This window comes from Stylophora pistillata, chromosome 7 (assembly GCF_964205215.1).
Source record: "Stylophora pistillata chromosome 7, jaStyPist1.2, whole genome shotgun sequence".
NCBI classification, from domain to species: Eukaryota; Metazoa; Cnidaria; class Anthozoa; order Scleractinia; family Pocilloporidae; genus Stylophora; species Stylophora pistillata.
Genome location: NC_142525.1, coordinates 22,901,005 through 22,926,483, shown reverse-complemented (window position 1 = coordinate 22,926,483; position 25,479 = coordinate 22,901,005). Strand labels below are relative to the sequence as shown.

The 25,479-nt window shown below is 36.0% G+C and overlaps 2 protein-coding genes across 4 annotated transcripts; one reads left to right on the top strand and one right to left on the bottom strand.

Annotated features, from left to right (window-relative positions):
• The first annotated feature begins 387 nt into the window (after window positions 1–387).
• LOC111346070 (melanocyte-stimulating hormone receptor-like) lies at window positions 388–1,326 on the top strand. The gene has a single exon (XM_022953361.2). The coding sequence runs from the start codon at window positions 388–390 to the stop codon at window positions 1,324–1,326; it is 939 nt and encodes a 312-aa protein (XP_022809096.2).
• A 708-nt stretch (window positions 1,327–2,034) lies between these two features.
• Window positions 2,035–13,306, bottom strand: LOC111346072 (general transcription factor IIF subunit 2-like). 3 transcript variants are annotated; one of them, XM_088727571.1, is made up of 8 exons: window positions 13,263–13,306; window positions 8,788–8,806; window positions 7,933–8,104; window positions 6,666–6,704; window positions 5,564–5,648; window positions 4,820–4,913; window positions 4,386–4,529; window positions 2,035–2,648 (listed from the first exon to the last, which is right to left on the bottom strand). In XM_088727571.1, exons 1-8 carry the CDS (start codon window positions 13,289–13,291, stop codon window positions 2,505–2,507), a joined length of 726 nt encoding a protein of 241 aa, XP_088583697.1. In that variant the 5' UTR covers window positions 13,292–13,306; the 3' UTR covers window positions 2,035–2,504. The 3 variants fall into 3 exon arrangements, with proteins under 3 accessions (XP_088583697.1, XP_088583700.1, XP_088583698.1); XM_088727574.1 differs by lacking the exon at window positions 13,263–13,306 and adding an exon at window positions 9,468–9,487; XM_088727572.1 differs by lacking the exons at window positions 8,788–8,806; window positions 13,263–13,306 and adding an exon at window positions 8,211–8,490.
• Between the last annotated feature and the right edge of the window lie 12,173 nt (window positions 13,307–25,479).

The following is a 25,479-nucleotide window of genomic DNA, read 5'->3' as shown; positions in this document are numbered from 1 at the left end:
TCAACCGTCATCTTTGACATTATTTTTTGTCTTTGACACGCAAATTATTAATCAAAACCCCGTATATATATCAAATCTAGCTAAAAGGACTCACTCCAATGATTTGAAAAACAGGTCGTGATTTAAGATACAGAAAAGGCCGAATTTATTTACATGACTTTAAATCATTCAACCATCTGGAACATCAACTGAGGGTACGAGTACACATCGTAAAAAACGGACAAATTGATAAGTATTTCCAATAAACTCGAGCGGCTAAAAGTCTAATGATAACTGACAACGATACATGCCCCCAGAATACTGCACTGTGAAAGGTCCGAAATACTATAATGGGAAAGAAACACGTATTGTATCGTTAAATTGAATCCTCTAAATTTTCAGAGATTAATGGCGAACACGACTCGACCTGAAAACTACCAACTTGAAGCAACTGCACCACCTCAATGCTCCAATGTACGTGGCCTGTACCAAAGCGTGGCTCTCGCTGCTGTAAACAGCTTTCTGTCCATCCTTGCATCTGTGGGAAATTTTCTCATTCTCGTCGCCCTTCACAAGGAGTCTTGCCTACGTCAGCCATCAAAGCTGTTGTATCGTTGCCTTGCAGTCACTGATCTTATCGTTGGCTTTCTTTCTCAGCCTCTGTTTGCCACCCAGTTAATGTTGGATGTGAACGAACTGTCTCAGGTGTGCTCTCGTATTCAGATGCTGGCAGCTAAGATGGGCTTGGTTTTTAGTGGAGTATCCTTAATGACAGCAACCGCAATAAGTGTGGACAGACTTCTCGCTCTGTCACTTGGCCCGAGGTACAAACAAGTTGTGACGCTGAGGCGAGTTGGTGCAGTTTTGAGCTACTGTTGGTTGACAGGTGGAGCTAGCGCACTGATTTATAGCTTGTGGAAATCCATCGTCGGAATCCTCAAGACAATAGTAACTTCACTCTGCTTGATAATTTCCGCTTATAGTTACACGAGAATATTTTTTCGCCTCAGCCATCATAAAGCTGTTATACAAAGCAAGGTTAACCCAGAAAAGCCAAACGCAGGAGGTGTTCCTCTGAACATAACAAAATACCGAAAAACTGTATCTGCAGCACTGTGGGTCCAGATAACATTATTGGCTTGTTATCTGCCGTTAGTTTTGGTGAAACCACTTCAATCTGTTTTCTCCCTCAGTGAGGTATCATCTACCGTTGTTTCCGGATATACATCGTCTCTTGTGTTCTTCAATTCAACACTAAACCCATTTCTCTATTGCTGGAAGATGAGAGAAGTGAGAAAAGTAGTAGGGGACATAGTGAAATGGTACTGTTGTAGGATCAGCTCTTAGATTGTTCCGTTTAGTGAAATTCTTTCTGTTTAACAGTGTCATTGATCATGCGATTTTTCTTACCTGGCGCGGTACAGAACTTGCACCAGTTGCAATATTGTAGACACTGATTTTGATCAAGAACTGTGTGCTATTTCTGAAGGAATCCATTTTCAAGCTAGTATTCTGGAGAAGGGACTTTGTACAAGAGAAGGGACTTTAATTTGAACTGGATAAGGCTCCCGCGGTTAAAACTAAACCCGTTTAATCAAATGAACTATACGTTCGTGGTAAGTTAACATTAGTTATCTGTAATCCTGTGCAAATATTCTAAAACTGAAATGATACGCTGAGAGAATTAATCAAGACTGAAATCAGGTGGTGTCTTGTGCCAAGTCTGTTTGAATTGATGATCCTCTGTGGCAAAAAGCGACAGAGTTGTGTAACTTCGCTTAGTAAGATGTATTTTCTTCGTCAAACGGCAAAAATATACTCCCAAACTTTCTCACTTAACTTGAATCCTTTGACAAAGCGTGTAATTACATGGCAAAATTTTTCATGTTTACACCTCATGCAAATGTTTTCTCTTGGTAAATGAAGTACACAGTAAAAAGTTAAATTTGGACATTTGATGTTTGCTGTAAACTTATGCTTTGAAGAACTGAATATCTATGAAACCCGTTCCTCTACCGCTTGAAGATGAGAGAAGTGAGACAGGCAATAAAGGACTCCATTAAAAAGTATTGTTGTCCAAATAGTTAAGGCGTCTATTTCAATGCATTACTAAGTTGTTTTAAACTGTAAAGATATCGATATTGAGACACTTTACAATGAAGTGAAGTTGGAGGCTTTTAAAAAATTTTTACCTTTCTCATTCTTTCAAGTCATCTGAAGCTACTTTATTTTCGTGATTAATTGTCAACTGAAAACGGAACTCTTTGAAAAATGCTAGAGTCACTACTCTTTGCAATTCTTGCCAGAAAAATTAAGTCACTGTTGTGCGCATGCTCGAAGATGGATCATTTGGGCTGCTGGTGTGGTCACTGAAGTGAGGACAACAATTGTTTTAAAAGTCCGTTTTCCGGCAAGTTTTCGAATTTAGTGTGGCCATGTTTCAGATGCTTCCTTAGGTTTTATCAGATCCGGTCGCGTCGATGCCGCTGGGCCCCAGACTTCTTGTTGCTCGTACGAGAGTCTGTTTACGAACTTGTTCCTTCCTTTCCATCATCTTCGCTATTCTTGTTGCTGTAATGTCTGTATTCCGGCTTCAACTCCCACATATTTTTGTGAGGATTTTTTGTGTTATAATGTCCAATCTCTTTCAATATGCCCTTCAGATATGCCTAAAGGAACAATGAGATCGATTCTAGTCAGATGAGTGACAAAGAGTTACTTTTAACCGAGTAAATGAGTCAACACCAAAGCACTTAACTTGAGCTCAGGATTAACTACAGAGGCACGACACGAAAATAAAAATCAATAGGACTTGAACCAATAAAAAAAGAAAAAGAAAAAATATCAACGTCGTCCACGAAATTCGAATCCAAAACCTGATATTGTGATGAAAACAATACTAAACATAAGTTCTATTAGAAATTTAAATACTAGTAATAACAATAACCCCTTTAATTCTGCATTAGTTTGAAAAAAAGATCACTAAAATCAATACTCAATTATCATTATTATTATTATTATTATTATCATCATTAATATTAGTATTACTACAAAAAGGATTATTTTTAATTATTTTATTATTACAAAGATCACGAAAAGCAACACTCACCAATAACAATAATTGTAAAATAATTCAAATATTAGTTGTTTAGAGTAAAGTAATAATTACAATAACAATAACAATTATTATTAAAAACTAGATCATTGGATAATGCAATTCAAGACTTTTTATTGGCTTAGCCATTATGGTATATCAGGCAATATACCATAATCTACAAATATGGTAAGCGTACGTGTCAGCTTAAAATTAAAAGAGAGCTAAAAATTTAAGAAAATTTAATAATTTAATTTAACGTTTTTAATAAAACAATTATTCCACTCGCGCTTGTTGGATATGAGATGGTTATAGCCAACTCAGCGCTACGCGCCTCGTTGGCTATCTATCATCTCATATCCAACGCGCGCTCGTGGAATAATTGTTAATTATTATAATAATGATGATAATGGTTTGATGAGTATCTGAGCAACTGCAGACCCACCCCTCCCCTAACTTAACCCTAACTTGTTATCAGTTGACTGTTGTTGTGTTAGGGGAGGGGTGGGTGCACAGTGGCTCAGATACTGACATTACTCAACAATGATACAAATATAATAAGGATAACAATTACAATAATGATGACTCATGGCTCCTAAATTAGGTTTTCAAAAACATATCAACGATGCAAATGAACTGTCTCGCCACCCTCCCCATCCCCCTTTCCAATTTCCCTCAGAGCCTTGGCAGGAAATTGTTTTGTATTTTTTGATACCATAATTATTCCACAATGACCAAGGTATCTCTCTAACCCTTTCACTCACAATTAAAATATCAATTCACTCACACTGTTCTCCATGCATTTCTCATAATTTTGGCTTTAAGAATATTCTATCATATTCACCGAATCAAAATATGGCGTCCAATTTGAATTACCATTGTTTTGGACTTACTAGCCTCGTCTTCATGTGGAAACACAAAAGGATTATCACATGTGTGAGAGGCTAGTAAGTCCAGAACAATGGCAATTCAAATTGGACGCCATATTTCGATTCGGTGTATACAGGGCGAAAAGATTAGGAAAAAATTAAAATGTTTGGACCAAACGTACATATAATTTATATCTGTGCAGACAGTCATTATTTTTAACCCTGATAATGGCAAACAGCCAAAAACGTTTGGTTCAAACATTTTAATTTTTTCCTAATCTTTTAGCCTTGTATATAGAATATACTTTACTAAGCGAACATTATGGACACCATTTTGGCTTTAAGACTTTTACTTGAAAATGTGTGAATTCATATTGTCAGGAGAAATTTTGTTTTGGTCACTCACTGGAATGAAAGGGATTATGACAGTTGGTGTTACTCACCACGGGTTGTTTTGTGATGGTTATGAGGTCTTTTAGGTTATAATACTGATGTCTTTCAAACGCACTGAAGAGTAATGCTTTGACGACATCTTCATCTTCCCGAGCTCTCTTTCCATCTTCTTTCTTTTTCTTCTCATGTTCAATCTGTGAGGAAAGCCAACATTGCAACTTTGAGTACAATGACCAGAGAACACTGACTAGTTTTTCCAAAAGAATTGAGTCTGAGAAAATTACACAGATGAAAAAATAGCTAAGAAAGGTGATAAGAGGAAAACACTTTTGGATATATACTAACTGATGCAAGACTTACTTCCAGGTTGCAAGGAAACCTTGAGATAAAACCCTACTCTTACATTCTGATAGAGTATGTATTGCTAAGTGTTTGGATAGAATTATGATTAAAAACATTTTGAAAAAAATCACAGAGTACTTACATTAGCTTTGTGGTCGGACACTGGACGATATTTAACAACACGGTCAACCGTTATGGCTTGCCGTCCTGATTTACTTTTATTAAGAATTGCCCTCCTAGTAAAACAGCAAAAAATAGTACAACAATGTGGCAACATAACCATGACACATAATGACTATGTGCATATAACAGCATATAAGTAACCCTTTTCTCAAGGTAATAGTTCTCAGCAATTGAGTATTATAAAAACTATTTAGTTATTACTGTAACAGTAGCCAATCAGAAAAAAGGGAAACATATGAAGAGCAAATGACAACTCATTGTAAACCTTGGGTAAGGAGGAATGCAACTGACTATGCCATGAATAGTTTTCAGTATCGTGTCAGATTGGATGATTTAAGCTTATGGAAGCCTTCTAGGCATATCAGAAAGCAAGTGAGGTCAACACCATCCAATCCATTTTCTAAATTCTTTTTAGCACAGTCAATTAAAAACTGTTCTTTTAAGCAATACTATGAGAGTTTGTGAGAGAATTTTTGCACTTTATTTCAAGAGAATCTAGTGTGTGCCAAGGAAAAGCGTGTGTTGTGAATTCTTAGCTTGAAGCATTTTCTCTTTGGAAGAGGCTCTAAGGGATGTTCGGCAGTTCAACTTCTAAGATTTGGAGGATTTACATGTGAAATTTTTCATGAAGTTATGGACCACAACAATGAACTTAAAATGTTTAACCACATACATTTAATATACATGAGGGAAAGGTGCTCACTTTTTCAAACTCAGGTAGTCAGCACTGGGCTGAATTGGTCGACAGTCAGCTTTCTGTACAACTACCCCTTCAAAAGTGACCTGACCTATTAAAAAAATCAGCTTTACATGATGAATAATATCATAGTTTTTTCTAATATCATAAGCTACCTGTTGTTGGAAGAAAATCAAATCCAAACTTGGACTTTCACAGAAAGACCTTTTTCCATGTTGTCTCAAGCATGTGTGGAATCCCAAGGTCATGATAGCAGCTTTCCAAATTTTTTCCTTGTTCAACACTCAAGAAGTTGTTTTAAAGACCTTTTCATGTCTCTTCACCCTTTACCTCCCAAGATATGAATCAGTGAATTTTGAATAATATTCAATATTCATATATTATATAAAAATCATATATATAAGTGTACTGCATTTTTATAAAATGTATCAAAGCGATCCTCCCAGTAATAAACCCTACTTATGCAGTAGTAGAAATAAGGCCTGAAAGAAAATCCAGGCCCATACAGGATTTGAACCCATGACCTCTGCGATACTGGTGCAGTGCTTTACCAATTGAGCAAACAAGCCAACTGGAAGCTGGTAATTATGTTGGTTCCCCGGCGTCCCAAGATCTGATTGTTAATTTTCCTCTCTAGTTGCCACACACTTCCTTGTAAATAATTTACCAGAGTTTGGTGTTAAAACAAGATGACAACTTCTATTTGATAAGTTCAAGTATTCTCGTGACTCACTTGCTGGGTAACATATGGATATTCTAGGGAAAAGTTTCATGTTAACCACTTCTGGGAGTTTAATCTTTTCCCTACCAAGGACGTATATATAATTATGTCCTATGGTATGTCACACAACAACTGAGGATGTATAGATACATCCTCAAATAAAAAAACATTACAGAGAGCCTGGTTGTTTGTAATGGCTTGGATAAATTATCCCAGGTTGTTTCAAGAGGAATAATTCAATATTGCCACCAGTTGGAGAGCGTGTTTGGATGTGGTAGGGTAGGGTTAAGGGTTAGGTATTAATTATTAAGTGGTTTATTATTCAATAATTAACCGAAATATCATTGAACAGCCAGGATATAGCTCTAGGATGATCTTGTTACTCACTTTTTTTACGTTTTTCTTCTTCATTGTCTTCTGTGGAGGCTAAGGAAAATAAATGTAACAATCAGTTTTAAAATTACATTTAAATGTCTTTAGATTTAATAGATGAGGACATTTTTAAAGTGTCAGATAGTTGATGGAATCACAAAGTACAATATTATTTAAACATGCCAGTATTAAACAGAAATGACTGCTACTGCTTTGACTTCTAACAATAAAAGCCATGAGGCCAATCAAATTATCTTCACTTAATTATAGAAATATTAATAAAAATGTTACATTTATTAACTAAATATGTGAGTGATCTTCACAGTAAGAGTTTTTTTTCAGGCCTTATTTTCACTTATACCGCTTGTGAAAAAGTTGTGTTTATTACTGTGAAGATCACTATTATATTAACTTATTAATCTGCAATTCACGTATATGGCATTCATGTAGAATTTATTGATTATAAAATGGATGAAATATTACATTAATAAAATAGCTAAAATATTCTTTCAACTCCAAAGCTGTCAGCCACGAATTTCCTCAGGATAAAATCAAACAAGAGTAACTTCTTTTAAACTTCCTCACAGTGGAAAAGCAGACTAAATCATGCGGTTAGGTTTATGTGTACTCCATATTTTGTAGACTTTTCTTTTCCCATAAAATGGTTGGTTCAAATAGAAAGAGCCCAACATTTCTAGTAACACAAATGAATAAAGGCTGATAGTTTCGAAAGAAACTGTTTGGGGCTGCGTTGGTGGGAGTAACGAAATAATTTGGATACATCAACAAAGTTGAAAAGGTAAATTGGCCACCGTAATGATTACAAAAGCTGACGTTTCGAGTGTTAGCCCTTCGTCGGAGCGAATAGAGGAATTGTGGGTTGTGTGTGCTTTTAAAGGCAGAAAATGTGCTTTTGTAATCGTTATGGTGGCCAATTTACCATTTCAACTTTGTTGATATATCCAAATTATTTATAGTAACAGCCACTCGATAACCCAACTAAAACTGCTGTTGAACTGTGCATTGGACAAGGGTTCCTTGCAATATGTCAGTGTCAGGGCTGACCAAAAAAGTTACTCCTCACAATTAAATCAATACATTTTCAAGCAGAAAAGTGATGAAAAGACAGAAAAATCAACTAGGGCATGTTTCTTCATTTCATACCAAATTCTAAAAAATAAAAATTCAAAGACATGTACACTAAACAGCACAATAAATTGATTTTTAGCTCTTGGGGGTGAAGGTTTGTGAGAACATTTTGCATTCTATTTCAAAACATAACCTCCTGATCCTTCTGAAAACACTCCCATTGATTGTTCGACATTGGATAAAACCATCTTGTATTCCCTTGGCACTTTAATACTCTCTTTTCCATCTTTACATGTGCTGTCTTTGCCATCTTTGTTAGAGTTGTCTTCCTTATTTGCCAATGCATCTGACAGATTAAATGCCACCTTAAAACATGGAGCCAAAATGGTTAAAAAATCACTGCTGAGCACTTCACTTACCAACAATATGGGAGGACACAAAGATATATTAGTTAAACATTTTCATGCTTACAAGACAACTTGAGGTTTGAAGATTGATCATTTGTGTTCTTTCAAAGTAGTTTGTACCGTTCTTGAAACTCGCCTAATATACATATCAACTTCCTTTACAAGGTGCCTCTCTTTCCCTACTCAAGAGAACAAGGGCTAAGAAGGGGTAACCTGTGGATGAGTGGGATACGAAAAAGAAAGAAACTTTTGGTTGCATAAATGTTTCACACAAATAAGCATACTCATTCCATTTGTCAGACTCCTAAAACAGGGTTTACAAATTGAGCTGGCGCCCTGCAAAAGTCACCAGCTATTTCAATTATTTGCGATGGGTACTTTTTGTATTCCAACACCCCACCTCACAAGGCCACCGTTATTGCAATGAGATAGTGCTCTGGCTACTATACAGTTTCCTCCTACTACTTTTTTTTCAATTTGAAAACCCTGCTAAAACTCATTAACAAGATACTGTAAGTGCTTCAAACATATTTGTACAAAATAGTCTTTATCATTATGGTTATCCTCATTACCTATTGTTATGTAATAAGGTTATAACCGAAAAAAAAATGGATTAATTAACTAGACAATTTACCACATACCTCATTTCTTTGGGGATTGCTGCTGATAAAAGAAGCTTTTTCATAAATTTTGAAGCAAGATGTGTTTTGTTGTTATTATATTCATAATGTTCAATAAACTAGTCTCCATTTGGCATAAAAGATATGTAAGGCCATCTGTACCTAGACATTATCAATTCTAAGAGTGAGCTCAAAGAAAACTGTGACCTAATCAAGACACAGATTTGTTCAAGGACAAATGTAAGGGTATACTTTCTCTTGCCAAGTGCCATCAAATATTTTTGCAACATGTGTGAAAAATGTCTACAAACACCTTACTGTTTTCTGTGTGAGATGTTTACTTTCCAGTGTTCTCTAGGACTAAGTAAAGAGTGACCAGAACTGCTTATTTTAATAGCTGGGGTGACCTTTTATTAGAGGTGAAAATTACAGTGATTAAGGGGAAACAGATTCGGGATTTTGACAACTGACCACTTGTTACGAGGTGAATGATGATAATATGGTGCCACTTAAAACAGGTTCAACTGCACTATCTTCATAAATATGTCCCTTATTTTGTAATAACTTTAAATGCTATCTCATCTTGAATTAGATTCTAAACAAAGATTAAAGTGAACAGACGGCTTGAAAGTATCACTCCAGGTATATCAATAGTTATAACCCACCCATTAATTTTGGCACAATTTTATTGTTTAGTTTACCTCATGTGGTGCAAAATCACAGGGCAGTTATCATGCAATAACCCCCATCCGCATCGATATTTGTCCTCCAATTTTTTCCGCGAAAAAGAAACACAGTCAACACAAGAGTTTCAACTTTTCTGTTCTCCTATTTACATGGAAGGAAACCGAACTAATTTTTTTTTCTTGCTTGCGTCAATCATGTGCATTCGCCATCAGATCACCACTGACTTTTTTACTGTGTTTATGGGCAGTTTAATTGTGATGTCAAAATTAATGGGAGGGTTATAAAATAAATAAACCCTGTTCTGGCTTGCTGGTATGTTGCCTGATAATGTCCTTGGCTGAGAGATTGTCCTCAAAATTTCATATTTGCCCTCGAAGCTTCGCTTCTCGGCCAAATATTCCTTTTTCAGACAATCTCTCAGCCGCGGACATTATCAGCCAACATACCAGCCACCCGAAGGGCTTTATTTACTAAATATTCTACAGTTCTAGCTGGGGTATATTCAGTTATGTGATGCCTTTAGACCAGTTGTGTGTGAGCGAAATTGTTACTGGTTAATTGAATAGTTGAATAGTTGAATAGTTAATTTAGGCCAATCAGGAGTCGTTTGCAGTTATTCATTTAAAACGGGGAGAAACCATGTGATGGATTAGCATCCCATCCAGGGGGAAGGGAGAGTAGAAATATTTGGTCGCTTAGGCTGTATGGGCTACTGGTTTGACGCAGACTTTTTTTATTTCTAATACGTGCACCTCCATGAACAGCACCGGTGAGTGTTTTTTTGTTTTTTGGGACCCTCAGAGAAAAATTTCGTATTAAATTATCTAATTAAGTTGTGAATTTACCATCAATTTTTAATCATCAATTTACTTATTTATTTATTATTTTACTTTTATTTTTTAACTTTATTATTTTTTCGCTCATTCCTGGAATTCCTGGAATTCCCGGTATTCCGAGTATTCCGGGTATTCCGGGTATTCCGAGTATTCCGGTATTCTGGCATTCCAAAGTTTCCAAACTACCATCATTTTTTAAAAGTCGCTTAACGTATTTTGTAAACATAACATCCTCAGGAATGTTAAGCGAAACAACCGGCGTCGTGAAAACACGGTCAATATTTCATTTTCTAGCGGCTGTGATTTGCATCATCAAAGACAAAAACAAAACTAAGTGACTGTAATTCGGTTTGGATCGTAACACTTTTATATCTAAAGATGGATTTGAGAATTCAAAAATTTAAACATTTTAATCTGTTCTATATGTAACGCCAGGCTTCAATACGTTCATTCCTTTGGAAGGTTGGATTTGCTGATCATGGTACAGTGTAAGCCCCTGTCTTAAAACGGTAAGCTATCTGTGCGTGAAAATTGACTCATTGTCTTCATCAACTTTTCATTTTCTTGCAGGTGTGATTTTAATGATTGAAGACAAAAATACTCTCTTATATAATAGATAAGAAAAACGGACGGAGTTGATCGGTGATTTGCTCTAAAATAGCCACATTGCTGGTCTCATCCTAGAAGATGTTAATCCAGTGTCTGAATTATGGTAACAAGCAGATGACATTAGGGAGAGGATGTGGCTTGACTCTCAGTAATCAACAATTTAGACTTCTAGGGAGGGGAGAGAAGGGGGGAATGAACCTGGACAACATTTATGTTGAAGGATCCGTGCACCCGGAAGACACTCTCCTTGAAACGCGCAACGGCAATTCCCGCGGGTTTTACCTTTTTGTTTCCTCTTTTCCTGAAACAACTGCAAGAAACTTGCAATTACAAAGCACTAACACCGAGTGATCACATGTGATGAAAATAACTCAATATGGCAAAGGTTCTTCCTTGCCTTCGAAAAATTACCGGCATACAATTGCAGCTTGAGAAGCTGCGACTGCATTGTTTCCCGTTTATTTTAGCATTTTTGTTGCCCACATATAACGGATCTATTCTTAGCTGATGTGCAAGTTGGACAAGATGTAATGCCTCAAAGGTTTGACGAAGTCCAGCTTTTTGACAACTGATTACACTGATTACAATCCGGTGGCGATTTGTTCACAACATGATGACTTCAGTTATAGTTACAGGACAGCACGAAACAGCATGCACTTGGTTTTCGAGATTAAAAAGTTACTTATGCTACAAGTAACCGTAAAGTTAAAGCTAGCTGATACTTTTTAAAGTGAAACGACAAAAACAATAAACATTAGTCGGCACTTTTTCCTACATTCCAAAATCAGGCCAACCCATGCCATGATTGTTAAATGTTTTGTTACGCGGAAGCGCCGATAAAAACTTCAAAACATCTTGGCTAATATTAAAACCACATAATACGATTCTACACCTTTTTTATTTTTAAAAGAAAGATAAACCGGCGTTTCGGTTGAAAGTTTTGCACTGAGTTATCTAATTCACAAAAGACGGTTTGTCCTATGACGTGACGGATATCAAAATATTGTAATCCCCTTTATTCCGCATTTATGCAGGCATTTAACGATGAGTTTGTGAAATAGCAATGACCAAATATCTACATTAAGAGCGAATGTTGTTTGAATGCATTTTAGAGCCAAACAAAACATCCCAACCAATTTAACGGCTGTGGTAAATAAACTACTTTCATTTGAAAAGTAAGCGCAGTGATCAGGTACACTTCATTCAGTTCCTCAAAGAGAATAGGGACCTTAAGATACCCTGGACACGGCCCAGGACGAAGTCAACCAGAAGCATTTATGCAGGCATTTAACTATGAGTTTGTGAAAATAGCAATGACAAAATATTTACATTAAGAGCGAATGTTGTTTGAATTCATTTTATAGCCTAACAGAACATCCCAACCAATTTAACGGCTGTGGTACATAAACTACTTTCATTTGAAGAGTGAGCGCAGTGATCAGTATACTACACTTCCGTCAGTTCCTACAGAGAATATCTCATCTTTAGTCGTGAGCACGCGGTGTCAAAGACTGACTTATCTTCTCATGCGAGACCTTGATACTTTCACAAAAAGAGAACGAGGTCACAATAGTTTATTAATTAAAATTATGGCCGCTGGAAAAATCCACGGATTGTGACACTGAGAATATCGTCTGACATCAGTTAGCGACAGTCCGCATCATAAATATGCCTTAATATAGCATTGATCTTATCTTTTGATCAGGTGATTGTGGAAACCATCACTTTCTGAAATTGATCGATGCAAATGAGGTTGAAATATACACATAGTTAAAGCCACGAAGGTTGGAAGGAAGCAATTGATCCAGTTTAACGGTGGAGATATGAAGCATTTGTACAACGGAAAAGTACACTCATATCATTAAATTTAAGCAAGTTTCAGTTTCTAAAAGGAAATTAAAACATCTCTCTAAGTAAGCGTGCAGTTTCTTAGACTGACTTACGTACTTTTGCGAAATTCAGGCGCTTTAACAGACAGAGATACCGATTACGCTCTCTACAAAAAATTGTACCGTAGCTGAGAACCGATTTCAGTTGAGGGTATCTCGGTTATATAACACATGTTTACATGTGGGAAACAAACTTCAATTCGTGTTTACCAAGATATTTACAGGTTACGGTCAATGACAGACGCAGATCATAGCTACTGGCAAACCATCTAATGAAGCACCGCGGATTTCCTATAAATATCAGCGAGGGACAGTCAACGTTATAAATAGGTCTGATGTTAGTTTTTTGATATCATTATTTCGAATTGAACCATACTCAATGACCTTAGCTAATGAGAATGACTGCGAATTGTTAATTATAGGGTACAAAGCCACTCAGGTTTGAAAAAGTCGCTATGGAACGATATAATCTCACCGTGTCGGCGATTTTCCACAGCGTGGCATAACTACTAGGGCTCACACAAAGCAGTTACTGGGCTTTTCAAAGAGAGCTTTACTCCTTCAAAGTTCCTAAAATAAGTATAGCAGATAAAAACGGAGTGACTATGAAAGATTATCGATCGCACTTACCAAAATGCTGACGAAGTGGCTGAGGTTTTCAAAATGAAACAACTGCAAATAATGATTTGCAGTCAGGACTTTTCCCAACTTTCCAAAACTTCCGCTGTCAAAGTGTTTTGGGGATCTAGGCCACTTGTGTTTCGTTGTCTTAAATTTTTCATTTTCTAGCGGGTGTAACATATCATCGAAGACAAAAATACTAGCAAAACTAAGTGGCTGTTTTTCATTTTGGCATATAACACTTTTCTAACTAATGATAGATTTGAGCATTTAAAAAAATGAGACAATTTAATCTGTTTTACATGAAACGTCAGGCTTCAACACGTTTATCCCTTTGGAAGGTTGGATTTGCTGATCATGGTACGACTGAAGATCCTGTCTTAAAACGGTTAGCTATCTGGGCGTGAAAATTGACACGTTGTCTTCATGAACTTTTCGTTTTCTTGCAGATGTGATTTGCACGGATGGAAGACAAAAATAGTCACTGATATAATAGATAAGACTGAAAAACGAACGGAGTGGATCGGTAATTTGTTCTAAAGTTAATTTAATTCTAATCGTTAATGGAACGTTAGCTCTGTGAGATCTCTCCTGCCAAACTGTTTTTGGCGAAGCTTATAAATAAATAAATAAAAATAAATAAAATAGCCGCATTACTGGTTTTAACTTTTAAGGCGTTAATCCAGAGCCTTAAATAGCGAGAGGATCTAGCTTGACCCTCAGTAATAATCAAGATGTGATACTTCTTTTAGGGAGGGGAGGGAGGTGGGGGAAATGGACCTGGACCACGTTTATGTTGTGGGATCCGTGCACTAAGGGAGTATCTTTCAGGTTAGAGGCAACTGCAAGAAACTTGCAATTAGAAAGCACTAACACAGAGTGATCATATAAGCGATAAGAGTTCTATATGGTATAGGTTCTTCCTTGTCTTTGAAAAATAACCGGCAAGCTTGACAAGCTTGCTTCTCGTTTGTTTTAACATTTTTATTGCTCCCACATAACATAAAAAAAAAAAATTAATTATCTACACACGATTGAATTTTGTTGTCTTCGATGTCAATATTACCTCATTTTTCAGAATTCGTGGAAATTTCATTTTCCAAGGCTACATGGCCAAAGCCAAAGGCGACATAAAAAATGTAAAATCTTTAAATCCTTGTTCTCCAATGACCGCTTTGGATGCCACCTCCCCCCTTAAGTATTAAAAAGTGTTTACCGCAAATTGGTTATTATTTGAAGGAAAAATAAAAGCTGTGATCAAAAGTATTTAACAAAATCACTGACAATGTTTGCTAGGAACTGATCAAATTCATATATATTCGAGTAGAAAATCAAAAGGTTCTATTTTTTTCCCTTAAGTGATTCACCATAAACGAGACAGGAATGAATGATTCTTATTTCACAAATTTTCAATACAAATCATTAGAAATATATCTCTAATCTTAGAGAAGATAACGAGGGTTAAACTGGCCAGTTTTTATACAACTTCCTAAAATTCAAAACGGAAATTGAACACTTCGGGAGAATGAATGAAATTCCATCACTGAAAGGAAGATACGGAGAATTATCCAGCAGTTTACTTAGACGATTTAATGTTCCAACTCAAGTAAATATATTTCGGTTTTGTACCTCACACTGTCATAACTAATGGTGGATTTGAACATGCTAAAATTATCAATGCTATTCTTTTGAACAGGATCCCTCAGGCCTCAGTGTTCATCGCCTCGGAAAGTTGGATTTTCATTTTAAGATCGATAACAGTACAGCTGAAGCCTATTTCTTTAATTAATCTAAACTGTAAGCTATCTGTGCGCGATAATAAATTCTTCATGAACTGTTATGGAGAGCTTATCTGCAGTTGACTTCAATATCACGAAATCTATTTCGGTTTTTACTTCACACTTTTCTGGCTTCTGATGGAATTGAGCATGCAAAAATGAAAAATGATATCCAGAGTTTTGAATACAGAATGTCAGGCTTCACTAGTTATCCCTTTCACCACAAGATCGATCACCCTACAGCTTATGCTTTTTTCGTAAAACGGTAAATTATCTGTGCGCGATAATCAACTCATTATCTTTGTGATTTTTTCATTTTCTAGCGGGTGTGATTTGCATGATAAAAGACAAAAATACTAACGGTTATAAAAGAATTGATAGTTCGCATGCCCTAATCGGTCAACTGGCCAGTTAAGACGAGAGTATATGAACACAGCCAGTTGCGGCGTCACACTTTTTGTGTCTTCCAGCACACTTTGAGAATATTTCAAACCCAAAGTCTTCGCAAGACTCGCAAAGTAGTTTCAAGTTTAATGACAAAATATTGGACTTAGAGAAAAATTTTGCCAAATTTTGATTTCGGTTGAGCTGTGTCTTTCCTACATGAGGGAAAAAAAAAGAAAAAGATGGGAAGGTTCTTGTAGGGTCTTGACAAGCATAAAAAATGATTAAAAAATAACTTGTTTGCAAACTCCTATCGATCTTTGATAGGCCGAGGAGAGCATACCACAATAACTGAAGATATCCTGCAAGCTACGTAAACTTACAAAAATCTTTTATTTACACTTCGCGGTAAAATGTTTTCTGATATAATTTATTCTCTTGACCGATTCCAGCACTGTCCCTGGACCCAACGCGATGCAGCTGAAAGTTTTCTTGATGTACTCAATGGACTCCACCTTAGTATTGATTTTACTATGGAGCTTTCCAACAACGCGTCTAATTATAATTCAGGCTGGTTAAGATGGTGGAAGTGGGTTTCTTCGAAGATGATATTTAACAATTATTCGCCGTAGGCGAGGTGAATATCGTCGAATAATCCCCTCGACTTCGTCTCGGGGATTATTCGACAATATTCACCCAGCCTGAGGCGAATAATTGTTTTAGTATAATTTCAGAGCTGAACAACATAAAAATTTCTAAAATCATAACATTTTAGTAACATTTATCAACATTTTATTTTAACATTTTATATAAACCGCGTTGAGCGGTTTATATAGCGTCATATAAGGAACCGCTCAACCAATCAGATTGCTGGAAACTCTTTGCTCAGCTCTGAAATTATACTAATAGCTGATATTCCTGTACTTCTGGCCAAGCCCTTGCACGTCGCCTAGTTCATCACTGAGCTTACAAAATTTTGTGTGGAAAACAATATGGATGTGTCTCCCATTGAAGCTGCCCTCTATGGTATTCGATGGGGTCATGCTATGGCTGGGATGGAGTCGTGCTCCACTAAATATCCAGTCGTGAAGTCATCTGTCGAGAGAGCAAAAAGAAAGCTAGCTCGTCCAGTGCAGCCCAAGGAGCTTTTGTCCGCCGATATGTACGTACGTACGTACGTATGTATGTATGTAAAGTGTGACTTGATTTTCGTAGAACAGTGCTCAATACATAGAAGTAGAGCGAAGTATATATTGTGGGAGGAAAAAGACAAGTAAACTACAAGTTCATCCCAGGGATGAACTTGTAGTTTACTTGTCTTTTTCCTCCCACAATATATGTATGTATGTATGTATGTATGTATGTATGTATGTATGTATGTATGTATGTATGTATGTATGTATGTATGTATGTATCCGCTTGTGTGTCGTATAGTTAAGGCTAAGTCTTGCGAATATTTCCACTCTAGCAAACGGGTTTCTGTAACTACGCTTACAGATGAATTTAAAAACCACATAGAGCCTTTCGTGGACGATATGTCCAAGTTCGGTATGCTTAGTATTAAGAGCAAATGTGCTCAAAATCGAACATTTTCAAAGTATGGTGGCAACGGCCAAATATCGATTCGGCTCGTATTCTCAAATTAGGTTGGCCTAAGAGTGAAACAAATCACTGCATACTTCGTTGGGCTGAATATCGCTTTATTTTCGAGAAAATCGATAACAACTGAATTCCGCTAAAATATGGCTTTTTAGGCTCAAAATTTCAGACGCATCTCGGAATGTCGCGTCACAAAATAAAAGAATCTGGATTGATAAAAAGTACCAAATCTTGAAAAACAACATCAAATCATATGTTGATTGCAATTTGAGCAGTTTTTGACCATTTATTTACACAATTTAATTGAATTTATCCGACCTACTTCCAATTAGATTAAAATAGGTCAAAAGTAGCCCGTGAGTTAACTATGTGCTATACAAAATAATTGACAAGAAATCTGGGTTTCGGTAGGCGGAAGGTAGTTCTTTTGGATCTTCAAAGGATTTTTTGGATAAATGATTCGGGGCGATTTAATCAAATTTTAAAGTTGGATAAAATGCGCCGATTCGACTGTGTCAATTAGTCGAAAATGTAAACATACTCACGCAAACTCAATTTCTTCGCATTTTACGTCCAATCTTCTGCTTATTTAACATAATATGCTCTTACCTTTCATATTTCTGAAAACAGCATGAACTGGAACTCGTTTTTGGTTATGGACGAAAGCGATCTGCGTAGGATTATGCATTACTTTCATCAAGGGTATGAAAATAAAGTTATTATCGAATTTTTAAAGGAGCAGCATGGTACTGTCATAAGTTCGCTCCAAACATAGTTTCGGAAAGGCGAACAAGCAAAGGATGGAACGAGTGTTGGCGGGAAACTAAGAACTATTACCCAGTCTTCCTTGGCGTTGCGTTCCAATTTTTTTTGTTTGCGTTTTCTTTTTTTTGTTTGCGTTGCATATTTTATTTGCTGCAGTATTTTTTGTTTGCGTTGCATTTTTTTATTTGCTGCGGTACTTTTTTTCTTTACGTTTTGATTTTTTTTATTTGCTGCAGTATATGTTTTATTTGCTGCAGTATATGTTTTATTTGCTGCAGTATATGTTTTATTTGCTGCAGTATATGTTTTATTTGCTGCAGTATATTTTTATTTGCTGCAGTATATTTTTATTTGCTGCAGTATATTTTTATTTGCTGCAGTATATTTTTTATTTGCTGCAGTATATGTTTTATTTGCTGCAGTATATTTTTATTTGCTGCAGTATATTTTTTATTTGCTGCAGTATATTTTTATTTGCTGCAGTATATGTTTTATTTGCTGCAGTATATGTTTTATTTGCTGCAGTATATTTTTTATTTGCTGCAGTATATTTTTATTTGCTGCAGTATATTTTTATTTGCTGCAGTATATGTTTTATTTGTTGCAGTATATTTTTTATTTGCTGCAGTATATTTTTATTTGCTGCAGTATATTTTTTATTTGCTGCAGTATATGTTTTATTTGCTGCAGTATATTTTTTATTTGCTGCAGTATATTTTTATTTGCTGCAGTATATGTTTTATTTGCTGCAGTATATGTTTTATTTGCTGCAGTATATTTTTTATTTGCTGCAGTATATTTTTATATGCTGCAGTATATTTTTATTTGCTGCAGTATATGTTTTATTTGCTGCAGTATATTTTTTATTTGCTGCAGTATATTTTTTATTTGCTGCAGTATATGTTTTATTTGCTGCAGTATATTTTTATTTGCTGCAGTATATTTTTTATTTGCTGCAGTATATTTTTTATTTGCTGCAGTATATTTTTATTTGCTGCAGTATATGTTTTATTTGCTGCAGTATATTTTTTATTTGCTGCAGTATATTTTTATTTGCTGCAGTATATTTTTTATTTGCTGCAGTATATTTTTTATTTGCTGCAGTATATTTTTATTTGCTGCAGTATATGTTTTATTTGCTGCAGTATATTTTTTATTTGCTGCAGTATATTTTTATTTGCTGCAGTATATTTTTATTTGCTGCAGTATATGTTTTATTTGTTGCAGTATATTTTTTATTTGCTGCAGTATATTTTTATTTGCTGCAGTATATTTTTTATTTGCTGCAGTATATGTTTTATTTGCTGCAGTATATTTTTTATTTGCTGCAGTATATTTTTATTTGCTGCAGTATATGTTTTATTTGCTGCAGTATATGTTTTATTTGCTGCAGTATATTTTTTATTTGCTGCAGTATATTTTTATTTGCTGCAGTATATTTTTATTTGCTGCAGTATATGTTTTATTTGCTGCAGTATATTTTTTATTTGCTGCAGTATATTTTTTATTTGCTGCAGTATATTTTTTATTTGCTGCAGTATATTTTTTATTTGCTGCAGTATATTTTTATTTGCTGCAGTATATGTTTTATTTGCTGCAGTATATGTTTTATTTGCTGCAGTATATTTTTTATTTGCTGCAGTTTATTTTTATTTGCCGCAGTATATTTTTTATTTGCTGCAGTATATGTTTTATTTGCTGCAGTATATGTTTTATTTGCTGCAGTATATGTTTTATTTGCTGCAGTATATTTTTTATTTGCTGCAGTATATTTTTATTTGCTGCAGTATATGTTTTATTTGCTGCAGTATATGTTTTATTTGCTGCAGTATATTTTTTATCTGCTGCAGTATATTTTTATTTGCTGCAGTATATTTTTATTTGCCTCAGTATATGTTTTATTTGCTGCAGTATATTTTTTATTTGCTGCAGTATATTTTTATTTGCTGCAGTATATTTTTTATTTGCTGCAGTATATGTTTTATTTGCTGCAGTATATTTTTTATTTGCTGCAGTATATGTTTTATTTGCTGCAGTATATGTTTTATTTGCTGCAGTATATTTTTATTTGCTGCAGTATATGTTTTATTTGCTGCAGTATATGTTTTATTTGCTGCAGTATATTTTTTATTTGCTGCAGTATGTTTTATTTGCTGCAGTATATGTTTTATTTGCTGCAGTATATTTTTATTTGCTGCAGTATATTTTTTATTTGCTGCAGTATATTTTTTATTTGCTGCAGTATATTTTTTGTTTGCGTTGAGCCTTCTGGGCCACCGTACGAAGCGAAGAAATGTGACAAAAAAAAAGCGAAGAGAAAACGTGATGTCTTCAGAAATGGTTTCACAACATGGGGTGTAATCCAGCTGTCAAGGAAACTCTCCTGACAAGTCCAAGCTCCACACAATAAAATTTCCCTGGCAGAATCGGTGACATTTACTGACTTCTACGTTTTGCCGACGGATAATATCGGCAAGCAACAATAGCCACCCTAGTTCCACTTCACAGGTTTTGTAAGTTTTTTACGCAAGAAGTGATCGGCAGCGGCCAGGACAAATTGAAAATCAAACCTTGGGGAGCTAGTCGCAAGGAAACGTAGTTAGTAAAACAAGGAATGACCTAAAACCACCTACAACCACCTAAAACCACCTAAAACCACGTACAACCACCTTCAAGATGGAAGTTTGGAAAATATAGAATGCCGGAATTCCGTACCGGAATACCCGGAATTCCCGGAATGACCAAAAAACAATAAATTGAAAAAAAAAATTACCTAATAATTAAAAATAATAAGTGTGAATAAATAATTAAAAAATAATTAATTAAAAAAGTGAAAATAAAAATTAAAAAGAAAAAAGAGAAAATCAGTTCTCTAAGTAAAACCAAAAAAATGCAAAATTTTCTCAATAAAATGCAGAGACCACGTGACGTAAAAAATAACTACCTATGGCACTGTTCACGGAGATATACACACTAGAACTACATGTAGCTTACAGCCTACAATATTCAAACTGATTGCTTCAAGGTAAATAAACCAGAAGTGGGATTTATTATTGACAGACCTCAAGCACTGTGGGTTCTAAGTGGAAAGGGGTTGTAAATGCGATAAGTACTTGGCGAGCAAACCCAAAGGGCGACCGCACTTAAAATCTGTCAGCACAAGCATTTTCTAATGCCACCCAATTTTTGCGGTTTTCAAAAATTTAAAAAAATTTTAGAAATCATGAAGGACGCCAGTGTGCTTGGGTGGGACTGGCCGATTTTGCCAAAATTCTTTGAAACAAAGAGAACTGCGCCCGGTGCGGTCAAAGTTGTCATTTTGTGGGTGTGTGTGACGTATATGTTAGAGCGGATAAAACCAGAAAGAGCGGGAAATTTCTCCATTACACGCTGGCGTGTTCCTTGCTTACATGAGATTATGGATAGACGAGGACTGTTCTTCCCCTACAGCAATTTATCAGGACATTACAGCCTTAGTTATCCGCAACAGCAAGATGTCTGAGGCACCGAACCGTGCCGGCAAGTTATAAGGTCCGCACCAGCGACTCCTGAAAATTATTCAGCCAGCCAGTCTAGAACAAGTGAGTGTCCCTGCGCAAGCAATGCCAGCTGCGCGCCAGATTCCACTTTTGATGGTGGAAACTCGGGCAATAATCATATGAAAAGAGAAGTGAGGAAGAAATCGCGATTCAAAGTGTTCTGTTTCTCTGCATGGTTAATTCGCGGGAATGTTTATTTGCCGGCTGAGAAATTGCCTGCGAGCACGTGATTGACGTGCACTAAGGTAAGTTTGAGAGTATCGCCCATTGTAAATATACGTGCCATTTCCGTCCGCTGGCAAGTCCTCTAAGCTCATAAAACGCGTGTCTATGAAAAACAAAGCAATTTGCTGTACTCTCATTGGTTGTTGTTGGCATTTCCTTTCAGGTCGATAATCTTCTGAGAGTATCTCGAGAATTCTCTCTGATTCCAATTTCCCCCTAGAAGTGGTTAAAATTGGCAATTTCGGATTTTCATTGAAAAATAATTCTTCAGATGAATCGCTCTCGGATTTGCTGTCTTCGCTTTCTGCGAAAGATGACTCAAATTCTACCTTACACTTCTTTTTCTTAAGAAGAGAAGAACCTGCTCGCGCTTTTCCAGAGTAAGTGGAAGATGTTGTAGATCTGGTCATGACTTTCATCTTCACTATATTCCTGGCTTGGCCAGCATAGCCTAAATAGTTGTTTCCGGTCGATTGCTTCACGGGAGAGTCTGCAATGGTAATGGGATCTTCTACGCTGTTTCCACTGCCTTTAAATTGACATGTCTCTACACTGGCTGCTCTCCTGGATACAACTGATTTTGTAGCAAAAAGGATAATGTTTCCCCTATAGATTGCGATAAAAGTAATTTATTAACTGCAATAATTAAGATTAGATTTTTTGACAGATTCAGACATAAAGGTGTTTTTTTTTTTTAATTTAACTTCAGACATAAAGTTTATTTTTTTTAGTGGCTTATTAGATGGTCTCCACGAACGTAAATTTATCGCCTGTCGTGATAATGTTATTAATTCATTGTATGTCTTGGTCAAATCCTGGATATCAAATCCATACGAACGCGTCTTAACCATTTCAGGAACCTACCAGATATTTCTGATCTACTTGACTTCGAGTTCTTTTTGTAACGTGCATGGATGGGCTTCACGTCAGTATCAAAGGCACTGTAGAGTGATAATTAGTTAATTGAGACATTACTCAAGAGGTAACCACACGGTGGGGCTCGTGATCAAAAATTGATTTGATGAGAAAAAACGGAGTATGGTAGCAAGCCTTCTATCTTCCTTTTCTTATCGGACTAGGGAATTGAATCAGGGGAAAGCGACCTTTTTCCATTTGAACTATTTCATTTACCACAAACTGTTAACAACGAAAAAAGTTGCTCCTGTCTGGAAAGTAAAGAAATCACGTTCTGCTTTGTGTGATGGCGACACACTGATTTCACTTTTTGTTATTGTTCTGTCTGGAATTATATTTTAAGCTAATCGTTTGCGTATTAAAGGTGTGCCGAAGAGATAAGAGACTCGGAGAGACTACAATTACTGCCTCTGAATATGAAACTTTGTTCCCGTAGTTTTAACAATCGATAATTGTTGTTTTAGGGCACAGCATTAGCATATATTGATGGATTAAATCTTTTCCGATGAGTACTCTTGTATCCATTTACTTTTCATTTGTGATAGCTTCTAACAATAAGTGCTATTTATTGCATAAATAGCGCTCTCTACTGCGAGGATCATGCATCACACGAATAAGTGCTCTGCAAGCTATTTCCAAACATTTCCAAACTATTGTGCGAACTGTCGTGCAATACGTATTCACTAAGCAGCGGGCTTAACAGACACATCAGTAAGAGCTAAGGTAAATATGAAGGCTTGAGGAATTATTTGCGAATTACAGGAGTCGCGTAGACCCACCAACACCTTTTAAAGTGTATGTGGACAGGCCTCACCTGAATGAGATAACTGAGCTTTCCAAAAAGACTCTCCCTTAGCGGCCTAAACATATCTTTTCAGCATATTTTTTTAATAATCAACAATTACGGTAGAAATACTTCTAATCAGGGTTTCCATTACCTTTTTTCCAGCTCTTTCTCTGGACTACTCGATTCTGCGTGGTTTACAAATAGAAATATATTAAGAAAAAATTGATAAACAGTGCCTATACACTTCGGAATCGCTAGGTGTACCACCAATAAAGACAACGGACCACGTGGTGGGTCAAATTTAGCATTCAAGTGAAACCACAACCATAAAAAAGTAACTGGAAAAAAAACTTACCATCTCCAGAGACAACCGAGGAGTAAGTCCTTTTTTGTCCTTTTTCTTGTTTAGAAGAATCCACCAGTTCAAGGTTTATATTCAAAGGTATATATATTCAAGGTATATATAAAAAGGTGTCGAGTAACTGACGATCTATCAATTTTAACTGGAGACGGCTGGTAGCTGCTTTGATAGCTCCCAATGTGTGGTTAATAATTATTTAAGGTAGAGTATTAATTTGTAATAGTTCGGAGATTTTTAAAATTGAAACTATTAAAATAATTGCAAATATTGCATTTGTTTAATCTTCTGCAATGGTTCCGGCTGGAAAAGCGTCCCGGCTTAATGGTCCTTGCGCCCTAGACATCCTACAGGTGTGTAAATGTGTGGAGGCGAATTTAAAACGGGGAGTAACCATGTGATGGACTAGCATCCCATCCAGGGGGAAGGGAGGGTACAAATGTTTCGTCGCTTAGGCTGTATGGGCTACTGGCCTGACGCAGACTTTTTTTAATTCTAATACGTGCATCTCCATGAACAGTTCCGGTAAGTGTTTTTTTTTTTTTTTTTTTTTTTTTTTTTTTTTTTTTTTTTTTTTTTTCCGGACTCTCAGAGTCCCTCAGAGATAAATTTGGCATTACATTATGTGATTAAGTTGTAAATTTACCATTAACTTTTAATCATCAATATTCTTATTTATTTATTTATTTACTTTTAATTTTTTTTAATTTATTATTTTTCGGTCTTTCCGGGAGTTCCGGGAATTCCGGGTATTCTGGATATTCCGACACGGAATTCCGGCATTCCTTGTTTTCCAAACTACCCCTTCAAAACACTATTGGGACAATTTGTGACAGTTTTTTTTTTAACAAATTTCAATGTAAATGCACACCGGAAATGTTGATGCAAGTGTCTCGCATGTCATGACCAGGGAAAAACACGAAGAGAATTGTTTACACAGGAGCAGCACCAAGAGACTTGAGGTTTTTCGAGTAATTAAAATAAAATAGATAGACTACGTTTCCGAGGTCAGTATTTTCAAGGTCTGAGTTTTCAAGGTCTGCGTTTTCGCGGTCTGCTTTGATTTGAGGTCAACTGGACACCAAGCAGGACCCCCAGTAGCAGGAAATTTGATGACGTTGCGTAATATAACTTTGACCAAGAACTAAAATCGGAACAAATTAAAGCCAGCATGTAGCAGGTTCCGAGAGCTGATTGACTCGATCTATTTTGCGTGTGGTACTTATAAGGATACTGCTTGTAACTGCAGTGATTTGTAAGCTACATCCATCTCGCGAGATTTGCAAGTTCTGTTTATCACAGCTGTCACATCGTTTAAACTGTCACTGTTCTTTTCCCGATTTCCTGTTCTCAGTCAATGAAGTTTTTTTTCTTTGAATAATAGTATCTCGTTTTAAACTGTTTTGTTTTCTTTGTTGTACGCTCACTACGCAGAAACAATTTAAAATGGTTATGGCTGCTTGGATTTCGATTTCTTAGCAAAGGGCAAAATGTTATATTACGCAACCTCATCAAATTTCCTGCTACTGTGGGTCTTGCTTGGTGTCCAGTTGACTTCAAAGCAGACCGCGAAAACGCAGACCTCGAAACCTCAGACCTTGAAAACACTGACCCCTAATACGTAGTCTATCTATTACTCGAAAAAACCTCAAGGCTCTTGGTGCTGTTCCTTTGTAAACAATTCTCTTCGAGACAACATTTTCCGGTGTGCATTACATTGA

Bases quoted from the DNA above. Each gene is read 5' to 3' on its own strand.
- LOC111346072 (XM_088727571.1), bottom strand. From the start codon at position 13,291: ATGCCACGCTGTGGAAAATCGCCGACACG. The intron at 4,914-5,563 runs GTGAGCACCTTT...CTGTTTTACTAG, and splicing joins GACTACCTGAGTTTGAAAAA to GAGGGCAATTCTTAATAAAA. The intron at 2,649-4,385 runs GTGAGTAACACC...TTGTTCCTTTAG, and splicing joins CCATCACAAAACAACCCGTG to GCATATCTGAAGGGCATATT.
- LOC111346070 (XM_022953361.2), top strand. From the start codon at position 388: ATGGCGAACACGACTCGACCTGAAAACTACCAACTTGAAGCAACTGCA.